Here is a 19,448-nt window from a genome sequence, read left to right as displayed (position 1 = left end):
AAACTTGTCAAGATATTACACTGGAAACCACAGATTTAAAACTCCCGGTGGCGAAAAGTCAGGGATTATCAAACTGAGTAGGACTAGTTCTGTGCTGAACATGGAAAACAAGTAATAAATAACTAATAATAGTTGCTGAGACCAATGCTGCTGAGTTTGAGTTTGCTGTTGACGGACACTGTTGTCCTACATTTAATTCCATAAAAGTAAAAATTGTGGCTGATCAAGGAAAACAACTTAAATCATTGTAAAAACATTCTGATGTCTATTTGTGAAGTTCAACTTACAGTGACGCTTCAACTATGAAACATACTCTACAATAATGTGTATACAGTTATCATGTGGTGCTCTAGTATATTGCTGGGACTCACTCCTGCGGTTTACTGCGACACTTGAATAGAGAGGAGTCAGTTAATGTTGTCAGTAACTCCTCTTCAAAAATGTCTGTTATGAGAAAGGCCGATGATAGAGGCCGATGTAGATGAGCTGATGTGGCCGCCATCCATGAAGAGTCCATGTATACTCTCAGTTCTGCTTTTTACTTTAACGTTTTTAACGTTTCAGATAAACATTTGCTATTTTTACCCTGTCTGTATTCTCCCTCATGCTGCCTAACTAGTTGGATTCTAACAGCTCTATTATTTGTTACTTGAAGTATCAGTCAGGTTTGACAATATTGTGTTGGACAAGCTGTCTTTGTTGAATTATAAATATATTCTGATATGGATATTATGCCGAGATTTTGACGTTGAGATGTTTGGGTTTTGCAGCCTGTAGCTTCACTGCATGTTTTGGTTCTTTCCCACTGCTCTCATAGCAGCGTTTGTGGTCGCTGCAGGAAACTGTTTTTACTGATAACAGTCAGATATAAACACCACCTTCCCAACATTAGGCAGACACAGTTTAGCTGATGAACATGATGGAACATTTAGCTGCTAAAGAAGTAGATATTAGGTGGAGACCAAAAACAGAGCTAAAAGTAGAGCAGATCCTGGACTTACATTCACCAGGTGACCAGAAACACAACTCCAAATGGAGCTAATGTTGCTAAAAAGTATAAGTAGGTGCATTTATAAAATATAACTGATAAGGTTACTGTTTAACAGCAGCACATATTCAACACTTAAGTGAACTATATCATATGTAGGTGGCAAAATTGATCTTACACATTTACTTACAAGTACTTTAGTGTAATGTTAAGATGCGTTTGTTTTACTTGAATATTTCCATGTTATAATACTAAAATAATACTTCTACTCAGCTACATCTCAGATGGAAATATTGCCCTTTTTCCTCCGCTAAATTTATTTTAAAGCTTTACTTTATAGATTCAGTTTAATAATAAATACTGTAACCAACTATGTAATATATTATCATTATAGGTTGATATAAGACTTTATTGATTGGGAGGGGCAGTGACCTGCAGTTTATGAAGTATTTAAATTTACCTCCACCTTTACCAGCTACAACATTTAAGTGATCTACACATTAATACAGCAATAATTATTACCCAATAATATAATAAACATCATTCTGAAATGGGGCATTCTGCAAAATGAATACTTCTAGTTTTGGTACATTAGATATACTTTAATAGTACTTTTCTACTATTAAGTAAAATTTTGAATGAATAAATTTAACTTTGATTATTATTTCTACACTGTGGTACTGCTACTTTTAATCAACTAAAAGATCTGAGTACATCTTACACCACTGCTTATAAGTCGTCTCCACACAAACCTGACCACTTAAATGTCACAGCAGAAACGGGGCTGTTGAACCAGTAAGAGCTAAACTGTGGGTAAAATCTTTAAGCAATAGTTTTACATTTTAGGACATGTAATTATTCACCTCCTCACCTGGAGTTAACATGAGGAAAAACTGACTCCCAAGACCTAGTAGAAGCATTTCTCAGCAGGGCCAGTGACTTTGTACAGATTAAACAAAGTATGACTAATTATTGAGCTTTAGGGGTGTTGCTAGGTGGACTGACAGGGTCAGTCTTTATGCTAAGCACATATTGGCTCTAGCTTTATATTTTGCTCGCAGACATGAGTGGTATCAATCTTCTCATCTCACTCTCAGCAATTCCCCAAATTGTCCCAAAAATGTTGCACTATTCCTTTAAGTGGTCTGCATTTGCATCAGGCTTCTCCTGAATCTGTCAGGGCCATTCAAGTGCAGGAGTTATGCAAATAAACACCTAATATAAGACCAGTCATTATGTAGAGATGCTCCATGTAAATTTTCCTGCGACCAAAAAGCACTAACACGCCAAGTGATCTGCAACGACACAAATGCATGAAAAGCATGAAGTAAGATTTATGAAAGAAGTGGAGAAAGTAAAACAAATCGTCACATTAAGTAGCAAAGACAGTTTCACAAGTCAGATAACTCCTGACGTTACACAGGACCCAAAGAGGTAGCTGATTTCACTTCTGTTTTCAAGCATGGTTTAACTGGGACTTCTGCAGACCTACAGCAGATACGCATATTACCAGTATGCTAATATGCAGATGAAGATCAGATATAGTGGCATAGATACAACGTTCACTTTGGACAGTTCTTACATAGAAGGAAAAAAAAAAAAGCCATGTGTGACTAAGGTGACCACTTCCAGGCACCTTGCTGAGCTGCAGTCATGCATTTAATACGGGCGTTATTGGAAAAAAAAATTGTGCAAGCCCATGTCAACACACACTGAAAAAAGTATTTTCTAGGCCACATAACAAGACATTCTTTACATTATTTGCCAAGTTAAATGTGTTTTTTTTTGGGGGGGGGGGTTATATGGAAATCTTGAGAGAAGATTAACTCATAACTAACAGCAACAAACTGTCTACTGAGCTATGTGCAATTACATTAAGTGGCTGTTTTCAGTGTTACAAAAAGGCAACAGACAAAAGAGGTACACTCAATAAGATTATTTATGTTATTGTACAATCTGCATTTTTTAACAAATAATAATAAAAAAAAAAGATTAGTAAGATGTACAGTATTTGAATGATCATATCTGGTGTGGACTGAGGTCTCCGCCTGCCTCGTCACATCAAGTCCACCCAGAGCTCCAGTGATGGGAGAGGGAGGGGGGCCGGGGGCCTGGAATGACTTTCATGAATGCTCATTAAGTGTGGATACAGATATGCGTGCGTGTGCGTGTGTGTGTGTGTACATATGTCTGCATGTACCTGTTACTGTGTGTGTGTGTGTGTGTGTGTGTGTGTGTGTGTGTGCACTCAGCCAAGGTGTTGACAGGAGGTGGAATGTCACATGGCGGATGATGGGGATAAAGGGATGAAAGCAAAACAGAAGAGTTGGGAGGGAAGGGAAAGGAGGAAAAAGATGGAGGCAAAAGTAGCAGGGGCTCAGTTGGTGTAGATCTGGCCCTCAGGTGGCTGAGGAAGCTTCATGTTTTCCTTGCACGTCATGAGCCGTCGCAGCTCCAGCAGCACCATCCGGATGCTGTAGGAGTTCTGCCACTTGGCCAGTGCAGTCACCGCATGCATGTCAACCTGGAGGACGGAGAACAAGAAAGGAGGAATGTGACGCTGCACCTTGAACCCTCCCATAAAGAGTGTGTTTAGGACACTTTGTGCTGTACATCCAATAGACCAGAAGTCATTAGCTTTAGCTTTTACCTTCCTAAATGATCAAAATGTTAGATGTTTGATATTTTATGGTGTAGATGTCGCATTTTCTTTTATGTTCAGATCAGTTTCCCCAGTTTCATTGTGTTTGTTTTGTCCTCGACTAACTGCTTTTAAATGTGTTTTGGTTTCATCTGTGGTATAAGTTAAGCTTTTCTCATTTTAAATTTCAAGTGTTTTCTGCAGTTATCGGAACACAGTATCAACGCACACTAGTAAAAATGGAAAAAAAATTAATGCGTGGGTGTTGCTGCATTTGCATGACCACTCACAAAGAACTGGAAAAAACAAGTGCATGTTCTCCTCTGCCCTACTAGGGAAAACAATGTGTGTCATGTTGGCCTATTATTATGCTTTCTGTGTTCTTACAATGACAATAATATGTGTCCTACAGTCTGAGTGGAACCAACCTACCACCAGCTCCTTCTGAAACATTCAGGAATGCACTTAAAGCAGGAACTTGTCTATCTGGAATGACCAGTCCACAGAGCATTCAGGACAAAGGAATGCAGTAAAGTCTTCCTTTGATTGTGTGCACCTTTATTTTTTTTATTTTTTAAATAAATGCCACTCTACTGTGTTAACACATCTTGTGTTGCATTTACATGCTCCCATAAAATGTAATGCTCTTCAATGTAAGAGATTTTCAGTTTGGACAAGTTTGATATTACAAAATTAACAAAAGTCAAACACTGTTCTTTCTCCACATATATTTATCAATGTAGCAAGAACAGGACCAAGAACATTACGGTATATTACAAAAAGACATCTGAGTCATGTCAAGCTGGAATAATAACTGGTTGTGTTTTACTTACCACACCGTTAGAGGTGTGCACGCCATTCAAGTTTATCTTTGTCACAAATCTGACAAACGGAGGTGACTCTGGGTATCCTGGCCCACATTCAACCTTCAGATTGTACATCCTGTTTTCATAGCTTGTCTGTGGACAAAGATAAAGTGGGGAGAGATGAGTGGACAGCACACAATGTTCAATGACCTTAACAATACCATCTATGTGAAATCCATGGATGAAAACACTCCAAATCAAAGTAATGACCATTCAAAACATGACTACATTTTTACCCAGTTAATGGAAAGCAGCAAGTATGCTGGTTTGATCTCAAAGGAGGTCAACAAAACAAACCAAAAAAAAATTTCAGCCTTTAGCATTTAAACATTCGATGCTAAGATATTGGTTTTCAAAAAGGAATTAATTCTGAGCGTTATGATGTGCTACCTGTTGCTTCCTGTCATTTTGTAATACTATGTTGTAATATTTTACCTTCACTAAGAAGTTTTAATGCACCACTTCCCCAAATTAATTTTTGCAATTAATGTAGCGTCATTCATTACACTCCATGGCTGCTTTACATTAGATAATTCAGCTTAGGTACCCGCTCACAGCAGTGTGCAGCTAGAACATGACTACAGCTTGGTACACTGACAGAAGGCACTGCACAGATCAAAGCTGAGACCTCCTCATAACATGACAGTCTGTTACCTTCTTGGCCACGTTCATGAAGACTGTACAGTAAGGAGAGTTAAAAAAAAAAAAAAAAAAAAAAACCCTGCCACCACTCACCCTAGGAGGGCCGAGGATCACCCCTCTCCATCGTGTTAAGGTCATGTCCTCGTCATCCTCCAGACCCCAGCTCACTGTGCCATCTCCCACACCTTTCTGGCCTTCCTCCAGCTCCTCCAGGAGCCGGAAATTGCGAGGAACTTTAACGGCTGTTTGTGGATAAAGGCATCAGAGCACACGCTGTTATGCTCACACATGCACATTTCCAACATGACAAGTGGATTAAGGTACCGCTAAGCTTGCCAGAGAAATGACTTGCAGTTATAAAGGTATGAGCTGGTTTTGGCATGACTCTCTCAGACACAGAAAAATAAGGGAACGCCTTCATTGACCAGCTTTCACCAGGCTTTTGATAGTGGCAGGTGTTTTTCATTTCCTCTAATTTAGCATCTGGCTTCGACGGTGCTGCATCATTTGGCCTCTGCAGTGAGATATGATGGTGCTGCTGTTAACTGAACCATGCAAACACACACAGCCTCTCTGCCGGCTGATGCAGCAATCAAGCCCAGCGCCCTCACTGAAACTCTGCACAACATTAGATCATGTTTCCTTGATTAGCTGGAAGTCGGCATCTCAGAAAAAACGTACCGTCATTGTGGACATTAAACAGTCTGAGGTTAATTGTGCGCAAAGGCTGAATGTTGATTCACCAACATTTATAGTCGGCATTTGACTCCAATGACCGGGTTTGTTACACATCCGTTTTCGGAGTCAGTAAACAATTTTATGCCTCAAATGAGCTAACGTAACCCGGACGTTAGGGTGGCGGTGCTGCAGCTCACTAGCGTCAGCGCAGGACACTGTAACCACACTTAATCATGCTATTAAATGAAAGCCAACACTTTATACAATGTTATATATGCAGACGACTCTAGAGTTAAATTATTACACGGCAGTTAAAAGATATAAAATTCCTCTATCGCCAGTTCCACTGCATCTCCCTTTATCCACCTTAACTTGCGTTAGCTTAGCTGATAGCATAGCTTCCTATTCATTCTCTTCGGCGGCTTCAGCTTCGCGTTAGCACGTATGTTCTCACAGAGCAGGCGCGTCAGTAGATATTCAACCTCACTACGAAACCTGATAGCGACATCGTGAAAATTCATTGAGCCGATTATTTAACGACAGCATCTAATGATGATTTATTTTCTCTCGAACCTTTACCTGATCCGGCGGCGACCGCCATCTTGTCGCTACACAGCGGGAGCGCGCACGCAGCTTTGCCATTGTGGCCAACGCTGCGTGCGCGTCCAAGAAACGCAAAGCACCGCTTCCTTTGTTTTTCTGTGGCCAATAGTCTGACTGTGAGCGGCTATGAGGCCTTTTAAAGCATAACTTTGTTTATGTTGCATATTTTTCGTATCGTAAAAAAAAAAAAAAAAAAAAAAAAATTCCCCTAAAAGACCAAATCCAAAAATGAGATGAATCTACCGACAAATATTGTCTATGTTGCCAAAGCTTGATGTATATTGTTCCTCTGAGCCATAGAGCTCATTGAGCAACATAAATAATCACATATACCATTCTGCTGCTTGAAATACTCACTAGAACATAAAATGTGAGTTAATCCGCGGCTGAAAATAGTTCCAGTCAAATGCAGTTATTACAACAGTTTGGTTGTATTGAGTTTACTACAGTTCCCAGCTTTCATGTCAATTTAATGAGCTTTTTTTTTTTTTTTTTTTTTTTTTTTTAGAAAGATTTATACAGTATATTTAAAGATTTATATTTTCAGAAGGAACCAATGAGTCTGGGCTTGAGTTCCACAAGCATGGTAGGGAAGTAGAAATGTGAATTGAAAGATGTTCTTGGTCTGGGTCTTTACGTGGCATTTGTTGACTATACTAAAAATACTGAATATTGCCAGCCTTATCCTTTATATAGGGCTGGCAGAGGCCCTCCCAACAGGTACCAGTGTATTTATTAAAATAGGCCCTTTTCACAGCAGACATTTTGACTTTAAATTGTAAATAAGATGCCAAAAGATCTACTGATGGCATTAACAGTGGTTCTGTTTAATCATCTACATCTGTGGTTTTCTTGCTGTGACATGTCAAAATACCTTCTTTGCTCTGACTGTAGACTCCCAACAGCGTGAGATTATGCAGGCAGAGAAAGAGGAAAGTAACAATATTAAGATTGTGAAACTTAATTATATAGCTACAACAGTTTAAAACTAAAGTCAAGAATGAAAGAAATGCACCAGAGAAAACACGAAGCAGTAATTATCAACTGTTTAATTAGTTTATTTATAAATACAGTTTAATATATACATTGTAAGTCCCCCACAAGGAAGACAACAAAAAGGCATCAAGGCATTATTCTGATATCTAAAACTCCATCACCACCAGCATTTATAACCAACTACAACATCCATGTGGGTCTTGCCTCAGAAGAAGTAAGAGGCAGTTGAAGGGCAATTTAAAGTCAGTCAATGAAGTGTTTTCCCGTTTCGCTGGCAAGATTTACGGTACATCAATCAGGGAGAGGATAAGGCAATTCAATAAAAAGTCCAAGGATCATTACAAAAGCTATTTTAACACAGCATGTCAAACATACCAACAACGACTGCCCACCCCACTTACTAACACGTTCATTTGTTTCCACAAAATTGTTTCCAGTGGGAAAATATTTAGTTAACCACACATTGTCACAAAATACCCTTCAAATCCACTAATGAAAGCCCATTGTCTCTAAGCAGAAAAACCAAACACAGCTTCATCACAAATTCTACCTCAATAACAAGAGGCCAAGTTAACTGCACTGATATATGGCTAAGACAGAACCTATATTGCATTGAAAAATCATTCGGCTACTTTGGCCAACAAAATCTGATGGAAATAAGTGATTTAAACAACTTGGATCTATTAAATAACGGCCGTAACTTCACAAATAGACTGTTTTGTTTTGAGATTTTCTATTTTTTTTTTTTTTTTTTTTACAAATTCATATTAAACTACTTTAATTCACCTTAACCACAATCCTGAGATCATCTGGAGAATAAGAATGAAAAAGAAGTGAAGACATATTAGAGACTCCCAACCACAACAGCTGTAAATAGCCATTATAACAAGTCTGTCTGGACGTGAAGATTATTATTATTATTAGTACGTGTTCCTTCTGAGTTCACCATATGCTTTTTGTGTAAGGTCGTCAGTTTTGTCAATCTCCAAACAAATTTTTTTCATGACTAGTATTTCTAAGCATAATCCTTAGCTTGTCCTATTTCCAGTAATACAAAAAACACAAAACGTCCTTTAAATTATCATTACTTTTATATTACCACAAAAAGCAATTTACCAAAGCGCTGAAATATCCAGAAGGGCCAACGCCAAAAGTCCTATTCAGAAATTGTGTGTCAAAGTTCAAGTGTGTCTATTGATTGCAGTTAGCGGTGCCCCGACAATATTTAGCCTAATACTGATCAAACAGAACTACAGGAGTAGCCTCAAACTTTGATGCAGTGACACATAACGCCATCCATTTTCCAGCACACATTACACTACCTAGCGCACACATAACTGCTCCTCACAATACTCTACAAGCACTATGCAAACTGTAGTGAACGTCTGCTGCTGACCTATGGTGAATTATTTTATATAATCAAGTATAAAGGATTCAACAACTGGAATATTACATAATATAAAACATAATTTTGGTTTCAAAGTTAACTATAACTATGATTAAATTATCTACTTGGAGTATAAGACCAGAAGCTTAATAATTAAAGCCTTTAGCCTGGTCAGCCCAACTGAACAGCAAGGTTAGCTTCTCCCATTTAAACCTGAAAAGCTTTGCCAGGATTTCCTTGGAATGAAGATAACATTTTGGTAGCTCACACTTGGGACCAATTTGGTCAAAGTTCGGGGTCATCTTTTGAACGAGGTGCAATTAATTTCATCTGGAGCGAGCACAATCCTCCCTGGTCAGTGTCTGCTTTACACAAACTCAAAGGAAACCTGGTGACCCAGTACATTGCTTGCACAAGCCGACATGCTGTATGCATGCACGCATTCTTACGTCTGTGTAAGTGACATCTTCTTCAGTAAAAGTAATTTTGTCATGCAGTTCATTAAGTAGCTAATTTTTTGAGCTCCAGTTTTCCAACTAAGCAAATATGTGTAAACAATTAAAAAAAGAAAGGCATTTTAACTTAATCATATGAGTTAAGACGTATAGTTAAGGGCCTCTTATTACACTGCATAGTTATTCGCTGTACAATACATTTACAAATTACTGACTAAAGCATTAAAAAACTTTCAACTGATGAATTAATTACATAATCTCATCTATAGGAGTGAAGAAATTACTTGATCGTCAGCCTTCACTGAAGCCCTTGTAACATCACCAAGTCAACTTGTCACGGTTACCAAGACGGTACCCTGCGACAACATTACTCACGGGGAATGTTACGCTCTGAAACTGCCGGTTCCTTCCCGCATTACAAAACAGTAGCAAGATGTGAGGAGTGAAAACATTGTTAGATACAGTTGGCACATAACTCCGGAGTATCTGTGTCTGATTAAGCGAGACACAAATCCCAGAAAGACAGAATTTCCATTGCAACGCCATGAAGAAGTGCTGCAAATGAAATAGAACAGCAAAAGAAAGACACAAGAACTGCATTTACGGTGTGTAAGGCAGCTTGACGAAACTGCACGCGCCTCTTTCCTGCAGAACTGTCTGTTTACCAGGAGTCAAAAGCTAAAAATGCTTTTCACAGCGGACACAGTGATCATCTGGAAAGACTACTTAGTGGGGCCAGAACGACTCAGCAGAACAACAGCATGATATGTGTATATCTGCTCAGATTTTCTAATGGTCTAACATCAACACTGACTACAGTTACGCACATTTCCATGTAACTTTTTCCAGATCAAATTAATGTTTTCATCTCTCATCCAGTGTGTTTGCAGTTTCATTGGCCAGAAAATGACAGATTCAAATAAAAAATACCAGTTCAGGATCTGGCAGCAATATGAGCAATTTGTTTGTTTGTTTTTTTTTATTCTTTTTGGTTTATTTATTTTTCTGAGCTGTCTGACCTGTCATTTATCATCCTGCTGGGATGAGTTTGGCTGCAAAGAAGCACTGATTCTTCCACTGTAACTGTAGTCATTGTCTCAGATTGACAACCCCACCACCACACTATTAAATATGGCTGCATTTAGATTTTTAGCAAGTTACTAGAATCAAAAATGGACGCTGGTTAGCACTGAAAAAAATACTTCTTGTCATCACCTCCCTTTAAACAACAGTCCAACAAATGTAACAGTAATTAACCAATTTGTTCTTTTGCTATCAACATTGCTAAAGCTTCCTAAAATCTTATATCAGCCCAGCCCCACTACTTACCATGGCCTAAATCCAATTTTATTATTTGCACATCACGTAGACGCATGATAAGGTGGAGATGAAAAGACTGATCATGAGAAAATAAAGCAGTGCTAAATATAATGTGATTTATCGACTCTCCAAATGAACAGTTGAGACTCTAGAGGAGAAAAAAGCGCTTGTTTGAATTTTCTGACGTGAGGGGACTCTTTTAATCTCCTTGTTCCACTATTTTAAAATTATGCATCTGACCAAACCTTCTTAGCAACAGGCTTTGTAAATAACCCCAGAAAAAGTGATGAGTTGTGTTAGTCATACGGAGAGTTAAGGATATATTGCCGTTTGAAACGATGATCTCCGTGAGTGAGTGAGTGAGTGAGCGAGCGAGTAATGAAAAATTCCACCAACAAAGCCCTCCTCTTGAAAAACAGACAAAATGTGCAAGACTTAAAGCAATGGAATCAGAAACTGTCTGTTAGTTTTCCTTCCTATGGATTACAGTTTAAGTGAGGCAAAAAAGGGGACGAGAAGCCTGGACGGAGCCAGCGTCTTCTGAGGTAGGGTGCAGTTAGCCTGCAGTGTTACTTGACTTTTTGAGCCCATTTCAGGTCGTCCGCCCTGGGCTTCTCTCCCGTCACACCCTGGATAAGATCCTCCAGGTTCCTCCAGAAACCCAGCTTCTCCAGTGGGTAGTTCAGCCAACCTGGAGACACAAAGCTGAGTGACAAATCTGCCTGACTCTCATCCCTTTCGTCTTTTAAACATCTGGGCTGATTCTTTATTTCCCCCGTAAGGAAGTAGCAGACGAACCTGTGGTGATGCAGAAGTACGTCTCATGGGGGGAGACGTGGTGGATGCGGTGGTGCTTGCGGGGAAGGATGATGTGGCAGTCCTGTAGGAACACGACCCAACGAGGCAGGCCGAAGTACGTGTGCGACCACTTGTGAATCTGGTTGGTAAGGGTCACAAAGATGGCTAGTGCAAACAAGTAGCAGTACCAGGGGTAGATATGGTAAATCTCCGCTGAGAAGAAAAGAAGACAGAAGCCAGGTGAGACAGAAACTCATTTGCCCTGTGTCCGCTTAATTTTAAAGTAACAGTTTAGATCAGATTACAGCATTTTTTAATGTAGAAGAAAATGTCAGGCTTGGTTTGTTGATATGAATCTCACCAGGGGAGAGGGTGAGGAAGTTGAAGGCCATGTTGGCTAGAGGGACTATGGTCAGCATGCAGTTGTCACCATTGGTCTCAATGAAGTCGTGACGGGTGATGGCTGTGGGGTCGATGTGATGCTCTCTAAATGGTCGTATAAAGGCCTGAAGGACGGATCGCACAGTACAGTTGGGTGAAAAACAAGAAATACACACTGGAAATGCAGGAAAAATGCAGGCTCTTTTCAAAAACAGACTGTTTAGAGAACAAACAACGGATTCTAGTTTTGGAAAAAAAAAAAAAAAAAAAAGAACGAGACACCAACTCATGGATAGCTTACCCTTCCAAAGATGGGTAGATCCACAGATCCCCATGTATCAGCCCCCCAGTGAACAAGTCCTGACGCAAAGTCTGCGGTGAGTATTCCTGCCACTGAACATGAGTGCGAGGAGGAAGAGTAGAACAGAAAAAAGGAAGAGAAAATCATTCAAATTAAAAGGGAACAGCCGACACTTGTTTGGATTACATCTCCGAAAAAAACAACAGAACTAATCAACCTCTGACAATACAACATCAGGACATTATATAATTTTTCAGTCTGCACTTACCAATTCCCAACAGAATGTACCACGAATGCCCCAGATGGAAATTGGCAAGGAGGTGAATGAAATTGAAGGCCATGAGAGAGAAGCAGAGGACAACACTTATCCATTCTTGACATCTTTTGCCTTAAAGAAAAACACAAGCATACATATTAGTATAACTACAGCACATGAGGCTACTGCTCATTCTCATGAGGATGGATACGGAAACACGAGCTTCCTGATAAGATTATCAGCCTTTTTATGTCTCCAGTCCACAGCCCCTAAACTTGACAAGACATCACGTAATCCAGACTAAAATGTCCAAAGGTTAGTGAACTAGTCAGCATGTTCAATTATCAGAGGCTTCTTGACGACAGTGACGCTGAGTGAGGACACATTCCTCTGCACGTTGCTAGTTACATGACAGTGTTGAGCAGCTGGGCCTGAAATACCTGTCCACATCTTGCAGCTCAAAGAAGGCTGCAATCTCTGAAAAAAAAAAAAACCCTCCAGGAAGGAAAAGTCTGACCATCGTACAGTCAAAGCTGTCAGATTCAGATGCTTGTCAGCATAAACGGACTATTGGATGGGCATTTTGGGCCAAGGGACCTCCTGGGTCCCTGGCCCTGTCCTTTTGTTTGAAGTGAAGTTTCTTAACTCGGTTAAGTGACACAAAATGGCCACGAAGAAATGCAAAATGTCCCAAAAAGAGACAAAACAACTGCAACGAAACTCAAAATGTCAGCAAAAAGAGACACAAAACGACCACAAAGACAAATAAAATAACCACAAAGTACACAGAGGTGCAAAAAGACCACAAAGAGGCACAAAACAAACACAAAGGAACACAAAATGACCACACAGAGAAATAAAACAACAAGTTAAGGTTGTCCTTTTTTTTGGGGGGGGGGTGGCACAGTGGGTACCTGTCTGTGCCCCGAGAACCCATTTTCTCACAATCCGCCCATGCAGGTGAGCTCTTCAACTGAGTATGTGCAGCTCAAGTATTTGTATAATGGGTGGGAAGGCCGTTCACTTCTGTGTGGTTCAAGTCCAAGTGGCATGAGTGATAGTGGGAGGACTGGCTCAGAGGAATGGCCAAGACCTCACAACTATTTCCACCGGCCAGTGTTTTGGTTGTGCTCTGCTCTCTGGGTCGCAGTCCACGGGCTGTTGTGAAAGGTCACAGCGGCTCCGTGGACAAACGAGGCTCCTGAGCCTGAAGCAGAAGCGGCGGGTTCTTCCAGCCTCTGTCCGGTGCTCGAAATGTCACAGGACGAGAGCGACTCGACCACGGATTCAACCAATTTCACATGATTCCTGTTGTGTAACAATAACAACACTGTGATTGTACAAAAAAAAAAAAAAAAAAAAAAAAAACCAGAACTGTCGCCGGTCGCTCGGTGTCATTTCACCGCAGCGGCTCCAGAAAAGTCGGTGTTGTTGTTTGTGATTTTAGTAGTTTTTGTGTGTTTGTTTTCCCCAGTTTGATACTTGCTAACTGTATAAAGCCAGTCGTTATGTCACGCCGCTCGTAGACTCTTGAACCGGGGTAACGAGCTCCTAAGACGGATCCACTCACCTGGCGAGTACAAAGTGGCCAGTTCGCGGGCACCGGCGTGTTGTGGGCCCCATCTGGCCGCTCCCCGACCCGGCCCCTGCGGTTCTGGGCTCTGTGTTTCCACTCCACAGCCGTTCTGGTTGACCATCCTCGCCATTTCTTCCCTATGGGCCCAGCCCCTTCAGTCTCTCTACTCGCAGCCAGGAACCAACGGAATCATCAACTTCCTCAGCCCACAGACAACGTAATGATGTCGACCAATCAAGAGCAAGTCGGTGAGCGCCTCAGCCAATCGCAGGACGCGAAGGTGTTCCGGAGGCAGCCGGGCGACCAATGAGCGGTTGCGAGGGGAAAGACCGCATTTCCCGACCCCACCCGTCCGGTCTGCCCTCGGCCCGCTGAGGTACCGGCAGATGGAGCTGTCGGTGCCTTCATGTCATATAAAACCACGGAGGTAGCAGCGACATCTGCCCCACGTCAGGCTGTGATGCACCGTGGAAAAGACCCCACAACTGCCAGCATATAGACAGGTGAGGTGTTAAGTAGTGGAACAAGTACTGAAAATTAAAGTATTTGCATGATGTAACTATTAGAATAACACATAATATATAACCCCCCAGTGCATGCAATCAAACACACCCTTCCTTATAGATCGATTATGACAAAAAGGGCTCTTGGGTAGTCGGTTAAAGACAAGTTGTCGTTGTTTTGTCGTTTTGTGGCTCTTTGTAGTCCATTTGTTGTCCCTGATGGTAGTTTCATGTCTTGTCACGTCTCTTTAAAGTCATGTTGTATCTCTTTGTGGTCGTTTTGTGAATTTTTGTAGGAACTGTAGGCATCATCTGTGGTCATTTTGTGTCTCTTTAGATCCCTTTCTTGTTTTTCTGTGCTCACTTCTAACTGAGCTCAATGACTTTCAAACAAGAAACCCTACCAGTCATTTCATACAGAGCCTCCGGCCTTCCAGGTCCATTCAGTCATCCACCCATCACCTTGCTTCGGTCATTATACTCAGGCTTTTAGCCCCACCAGGTCTGGTATGACCAGCTGCTTATGGTGTTCAGCAAACTTTACATGAACGTTGCTGTATAACTGATATTAGAGTCACTTTCTTCCCGTACTGTTACACTACATTTTAACTTTTTGCCATTATCTCATAATAATTTTTATATAACCTTTACACAAGTATCATCAGCAGAATGTATAACACTGGGGAACAATTTGAAAAAAAAATTGATTTTTATGCTGATTAAAACTAAAATTGGCAGCTTACCCTCCAGATAAACAAAGTTCCACTGATCAGCTGTAGTAAGACTTGCCAGCTGATTACGATTGGACTCATCAACTGCGACCTGGCAACTTGTGTGTGCAGTCACAATGAGACAGTGCGGTGAGAGGTGTGTGCAGCTCCCAATAGGTCTGTACCATCAATATCTGCAATCAGAAAGCCAGCATAGTAGGAATTAGGAGGCTTTTCTCTTAACCTTGTAACCATGGGTATACCGTTGTAAGTTCTATTTCGTTTTATGCAGTTTTCAAAGCTTGTAACTATTCCATCTTAGGACAGTATTTTTCATATTTTTTAAGAAAACGGGGATCCTATAGTTCAAAAACTTGACGTGATAGAGAAAAACTGAGATCAGTTTTGGATTCCGCACCCAAAAATTAGTTAAAAACAGCTGTCAGACCTAACTCAACAAAAACTGTGTTCCCCTGTGTAATCAGTCCTACACTTTGGAGACAAATATTTTACTTTTTACATTATTATATAGCTCCTGTTATCATCCAATAATATAATTCTGCCTGATAAGTACTGTACGTGTAGGCTACTTTACTTTATATAGTATAGTTTTGTAGTTTTACTCAAGTAAAACTTTTGAATGCATAGATTTGACTAGTGACAGAGTATTTCTGCACTGTGATATTGCTATTCTTACTAAAGTAAAAGATATAAGTACTTCTTCCATAAAAGTATCAGAGGTGAGAGTACACATTAGGAATAATGGGTCTTGTCAGAGTGTGTACTGTACTATTGGTTACTATAACTGATGATTTACTCTGTGAGCAGCATTTTAATAATCTGACAAAGTGAAAGGGGCCATTCTATATAATGAGTACTGTCTTTATAGGACTTTCTCTTGTGATTTACATTGTGATATTTTTGCTTTTACTTAAGCAAAGTATCTGAGTACTTCAATATACGTGTCCAAGGCTGGAACACCAACCAGGTAAAGCAGGCGACCGACGCCCAGGTTATAAAGTTCCAGGTTCACCAGTGCTAAGTGATTATATTGTGGTCCAGTTTTGTAAAGAGATTTTGTGAGTCATTTCCAAGTTAAAACCTTTATTCCTCCAGGGCCTCCTAACTTATTAATGCAGCCTTGTGTGTCCATATTGTATGGTAACAGCTGTTTGAAATTGATCCAAGCAAACGAAAATAATACAGCTGAAATTCCTAGGAAAGCCACATATTGAAACAAAGTTAGCAATTAATTCAAACAACAAAATACAGCTAAAATTCACAGGAAGGCTGTAAAATCTAATGAGTCACAAGCTGAAGTGTCATATGGAGGACATGGAGGTCGGGAGAGGGGAGAGTGTACAATTCTGGGAAAAGCAATAAATATTTTGAAGACACACCCGAGCAGTAAAGCGTTTTTGGCCACACACCAGTGAAACTGTGTATGGAGAGATAGATGTACCTAAACATTTACGTTGACTATGTTGCTGCAATGTTGCTTATGTGCATTTTCGCAGCTCATCACCAGATGGCAGTAAGACTTCACATTAAATACTCAGCTCAGATCACAAATTGTACTATGGACAGACAGGGTATAACGCATGTAAACTCATTAGACCCCCCCTGAACACCTCCACACCACACCTGAGACCTGCTTGTGGCACCTGAGCCTCCAGTTGTTTGTGGGCTGTTTACCTTCAAATGTATTGCTCTGGGAGGAAAAGTCATGACCCTATATAAATATAAATCTTCTTGGATGTTAGTCATTGGAGAGATACTAAACCAAGCTCACTAGATCTGACCAAACGCCAACCCTTTGACCCTCATTGCAGCACTGGAGTAGATGCATCATCTCGTACATCTTAACCACACAACAGCAGACAGAGACTGGTTTCAACTAGTCTGTGAATGTGGGGAAACATCTGTCTGGAGATTTGTCCAGTGCTGCTGTCATGAGTATCGCTGTTACGAGGTTATTACGCATGAACCTCGAAAATGGTAAACAGGCTGCCGCTGAGTGAGTAGGATTTTTCCATTATTGTCTAGTCGGTGAGATTTCGACTGTAGAGGGCGTGAATGGACGTGTTGTCAACAAACACTGGTTAGAAGTAGTCAGATGTGGGGTTTTTTTTTTTTGTTTTTTTTTATTCTGGGTTGTGTCTGTTTGTTGATTTGTATTTTCAGTTTTTATTTTCATTTCATTTGTCTCAGTTTCCTATTATGATAAATCAGTGAAAGCCACTTCGGGCATGTTTCCTCTGAAGACCTGAAGAGCCTCTGCCAACAACAAACAAACAAAAAAAACAAAAAAACAAAAAAAAAAAAAGTAGACCAAGTTACGTTTTTTATTATGTTCACATACAAATAGTTGAATGTGGGGATGGTCTTCTCTTCTGAAAGCGGCACAGGTTGTTCCGTTGGCTCCTCGCTGCGCTTTACACACCTGCCCAGCTAAGCCCCGCCCATCGCTTGTAATAAAACCCCCCACGACACAGGAAGATCTGTCAATTCCTCCCAATCCATGAGCACAGGCGCTTCAAAGCGGTTCAGCTGCATGTTGTCACGGCCGGTGACACCAGGGGATTTAAACTCACCGCATCCCAACACTTTGAGCCATTTCACAACTGAGGCAGCTGAACCAAAACCGCTGTGGGCGCCTCATCTCAGCCCTCCATGCTCCTGCAATCCGGCGGGTGTTAAGATCCATGGAAGTGGCCGGTTTCTACGACGAGGGAAGCTTTGCTATCCACAGTAGAGACAGCATTATCAGTCCCATCAGCGGCGGCTCTTACTGGAGGCTCGGTGACTCGATGTCGGAGCTGGGCATTGAAGAGCGGGAGAGAGCGATAGACTTCAGTGTTTACCTGGACTCGGCTTTGCACTGTCCGCAGCTGGCGGCGCAGACGCAGCCGCAGACGCAGCCGCAGACGCAGCAGACGCAGCAGCAGCAGCAGCAGCAGGGGGACGTTTTCTCAGATTTCCTTGCGGAGAACAAGATCAAGAGAGTTGCAGCTTTTCAGAACTACAAGAACTACTCGCTGCTGAACGAGCTGGAGTCGAGTCAGTGCGACAACTTGCGGGACCCCAGGGACTCCTACTCGCTGGGTTACACCGAGCTGCAGGAGACCCGGGTGGACAGCGTGCTCAGCCCGGAGCTCGTCGGGAGCCGCTACCGAGCCGCCGCCGCCGCCGCCGCCGCCGCCGCTGAGAGAGACGACAGCCGGGAAGACGCAAAGATGGATAACGGCTCGTCCGGTTTTGACATGAGGTCCTACCTTCATTACCAGTCCACCAGCGGCAGTCTTGGAAACATCTCCACCGCGTCCTCGACCTGCTCCAGCCCGCCCGGCACACCTGCCCCGTCAGGTAAAAGCAGGTCACCGTCGCACGGAGGCAAAATGTCAAGCGGGAAATCAAAGAAGCGCCTGGACAAGGACAGTGAAGAGTACAGGCTGCGGCGGGAGAGGAACAACCTGGCCGTGAGGAAGAGCAGGGACAAAGCCAAAATGCGCAACTTGGAGACTCAACACAAAGTGCTGGAACTGGCCGCGGAGAACGATCGTTTACAGAAGCGGGTGGAGCAGCTGTCCAGAGAGCTGGCCACCCTGCGCAACCTGCTCTCTGCCACCGGGCAATGTTAGAGACTCCACACGGACCTCTGTGCTGCTCGTCCCGGGCACTGACGGGCTGCGCGCCCGGGAGGTGACCCACGGAGCGAGTTGTCGAAAAACGGTACGCTTCACAGGTGAAGGCGGCGACCACCGGTTTACAAGGACACTTTGAATGGGACTATAGAACTGGGTGCATGGATTGCGCAATCATTCACGGTTCTTCACATGTCACCTTAGCTTTACTGTCAGATGTAATGTTGGTGTATGCAGTATTTTCTGTGCAGGTTTTACATACATGCGAGTGAATTTCTACATTTTGCTGTGTTCAGAGTAATGGTTGTCAAGGGAAGAGTTGTGCTGCAGTGAAATGATGCAACTCTTTGTAATACTATTGGCAATGAATGAAATAAGTCTAATTATTTAATATTAAAGGGTGAATTGCTTTAATTGTAATTGATATTTTATTGAATTAAAAAGATTTATACTTTGTCTTAACAATTTCTTTGGTAATTTCTTATTTTATGTCCCTTTTGAAGCAGGTGCAGCCTCAGGCAGACAGGGGTGTGTGGGCCTGATGCTCGCCTTAAATATCCACACTGATGAGCGTCAGGCTGTGTATCACCATGTCTGTCACTTACAACATATTGCACAATAAGGCAAATTTAAAACCTTTTATTCAGGCTAACAAACCAAAATTGAAAGAGACACCGACAGACTGCAGGAATTTGATGTTTCG

At 41.6% G+C, this 19,448-nt stretch overlaps 3 protein-coding genes across 5 annotated transcripts; 1 reads left to right on the top strand and 2 right to left on the bottom strand.

Annotated features, from left to right (window-relative positions):
- Positions 1-2,302: 2,302 nt before the first annotated feature.
- Positions 2,303-6,544, bottom strand: LOC139621000 (ubiquitin-conjugating enzyme E2 variant 1-like). Of its 3 annotated transcripts, none has more exons than XM_071477139.1 (4): positions 6,395-6,544; positions 5,231-5,379; positions 4,463-4,588; positions 2,303-3,512 (listed from the first exon to the last, which is right to left on the bottom strand). In XM_071477139.1, exons 1-4 carry the CDS (start codon positions 6,414-6,416, stop codon positions 3,366-3,368), a joined length of 444 nt encoding a protein of 147 aa, XP_071333240.1. In that variant the 5' UTR covers positions 6,417-6,544; the 3' UTR covers positions 2,303-3,365. The 3 variants fall into 3 exon arrangements, with proteins under 3 accessions (XP_071333240.1, XP_071333238.1, XP_071333237.1); XM_071477137.1 differs by having other exon boundaries at positions 2,910-3,512; positions 6,389-6,506; XM_071477136.1 differs by lacking the exon at positions 6,395-6,544 and adding an exon at positions 5,881-5,914 and having other exon boundaries at positions 2,910-3,512.
- A 905-nt stretch (positions 6,545-7,449) lies between these two features.
- On the bottom strand, positions 7,450-14,072 carry peds1 (plasmanylethanolamine desaturase 1). The gene is made up of 6 exons (XM_071477135.1): positions 13,883-14,072; positions 12,325-12,444; positions 12,057-12,148; positions 11,736-11,880; positions 11,375-11,587; positions 7,450-11,267 (listed from the first exon to the last, which is right to left on the bottom strand). The coding sequence occupies exons 1-6, from the start codon at positions 14,016-14,018 to the stop codon at positions 11,146-11,148; spliced, it is 828 nt and encodes a 275-aa protein (XP_071333236.1). The 5' UTR covers positions 14,019-14,072; the 3' UTR covers positions 7,450-11,145.
- A 3,598-nt stretch (positions 14,073-17,670) lies between these two features.
- On the top strand, positions 17,671-18,745 carry cebpb (CCAAT enhancer binding protein beta). The gene has a single exon (XM_071477134.1). It carries the CDS (start codon positions 17,807-17,809, stop codon positions 18,740-18,742), a length of 936 nt encoding a protein of 311 aa, XP_071333235.1. The 5' UTR covers positions 17,671-17,806; the 3' UTR covers positions 18,743-18,745.
- The last annotated feature ends 703 nt before the right edge of the window (positions 18,746-19,448 follow it).

This window comes from Trachinotus anak, unplaced genomic scaffold (genome assembly GCF_046630095.1).
Source record: "Trachinotus anak isolate AG129_WGS33_773 ecotype Australia unplaced genomic scaffold, CSIRO_AGI_Tana_v1 ptg000004l, whole genome shotgun sequence".
NCBI classification, from domain to species: Eukaryota; Metazoa; Chordata; class Actinopteri; order Carangiformes; family Carangidae; genus Trachinotus; species Trachinotus anak.
Note: the sequence above shows the minus strand (reverse complement) of the source record. Positions and strands in the feature narration are given on the sequence as shown.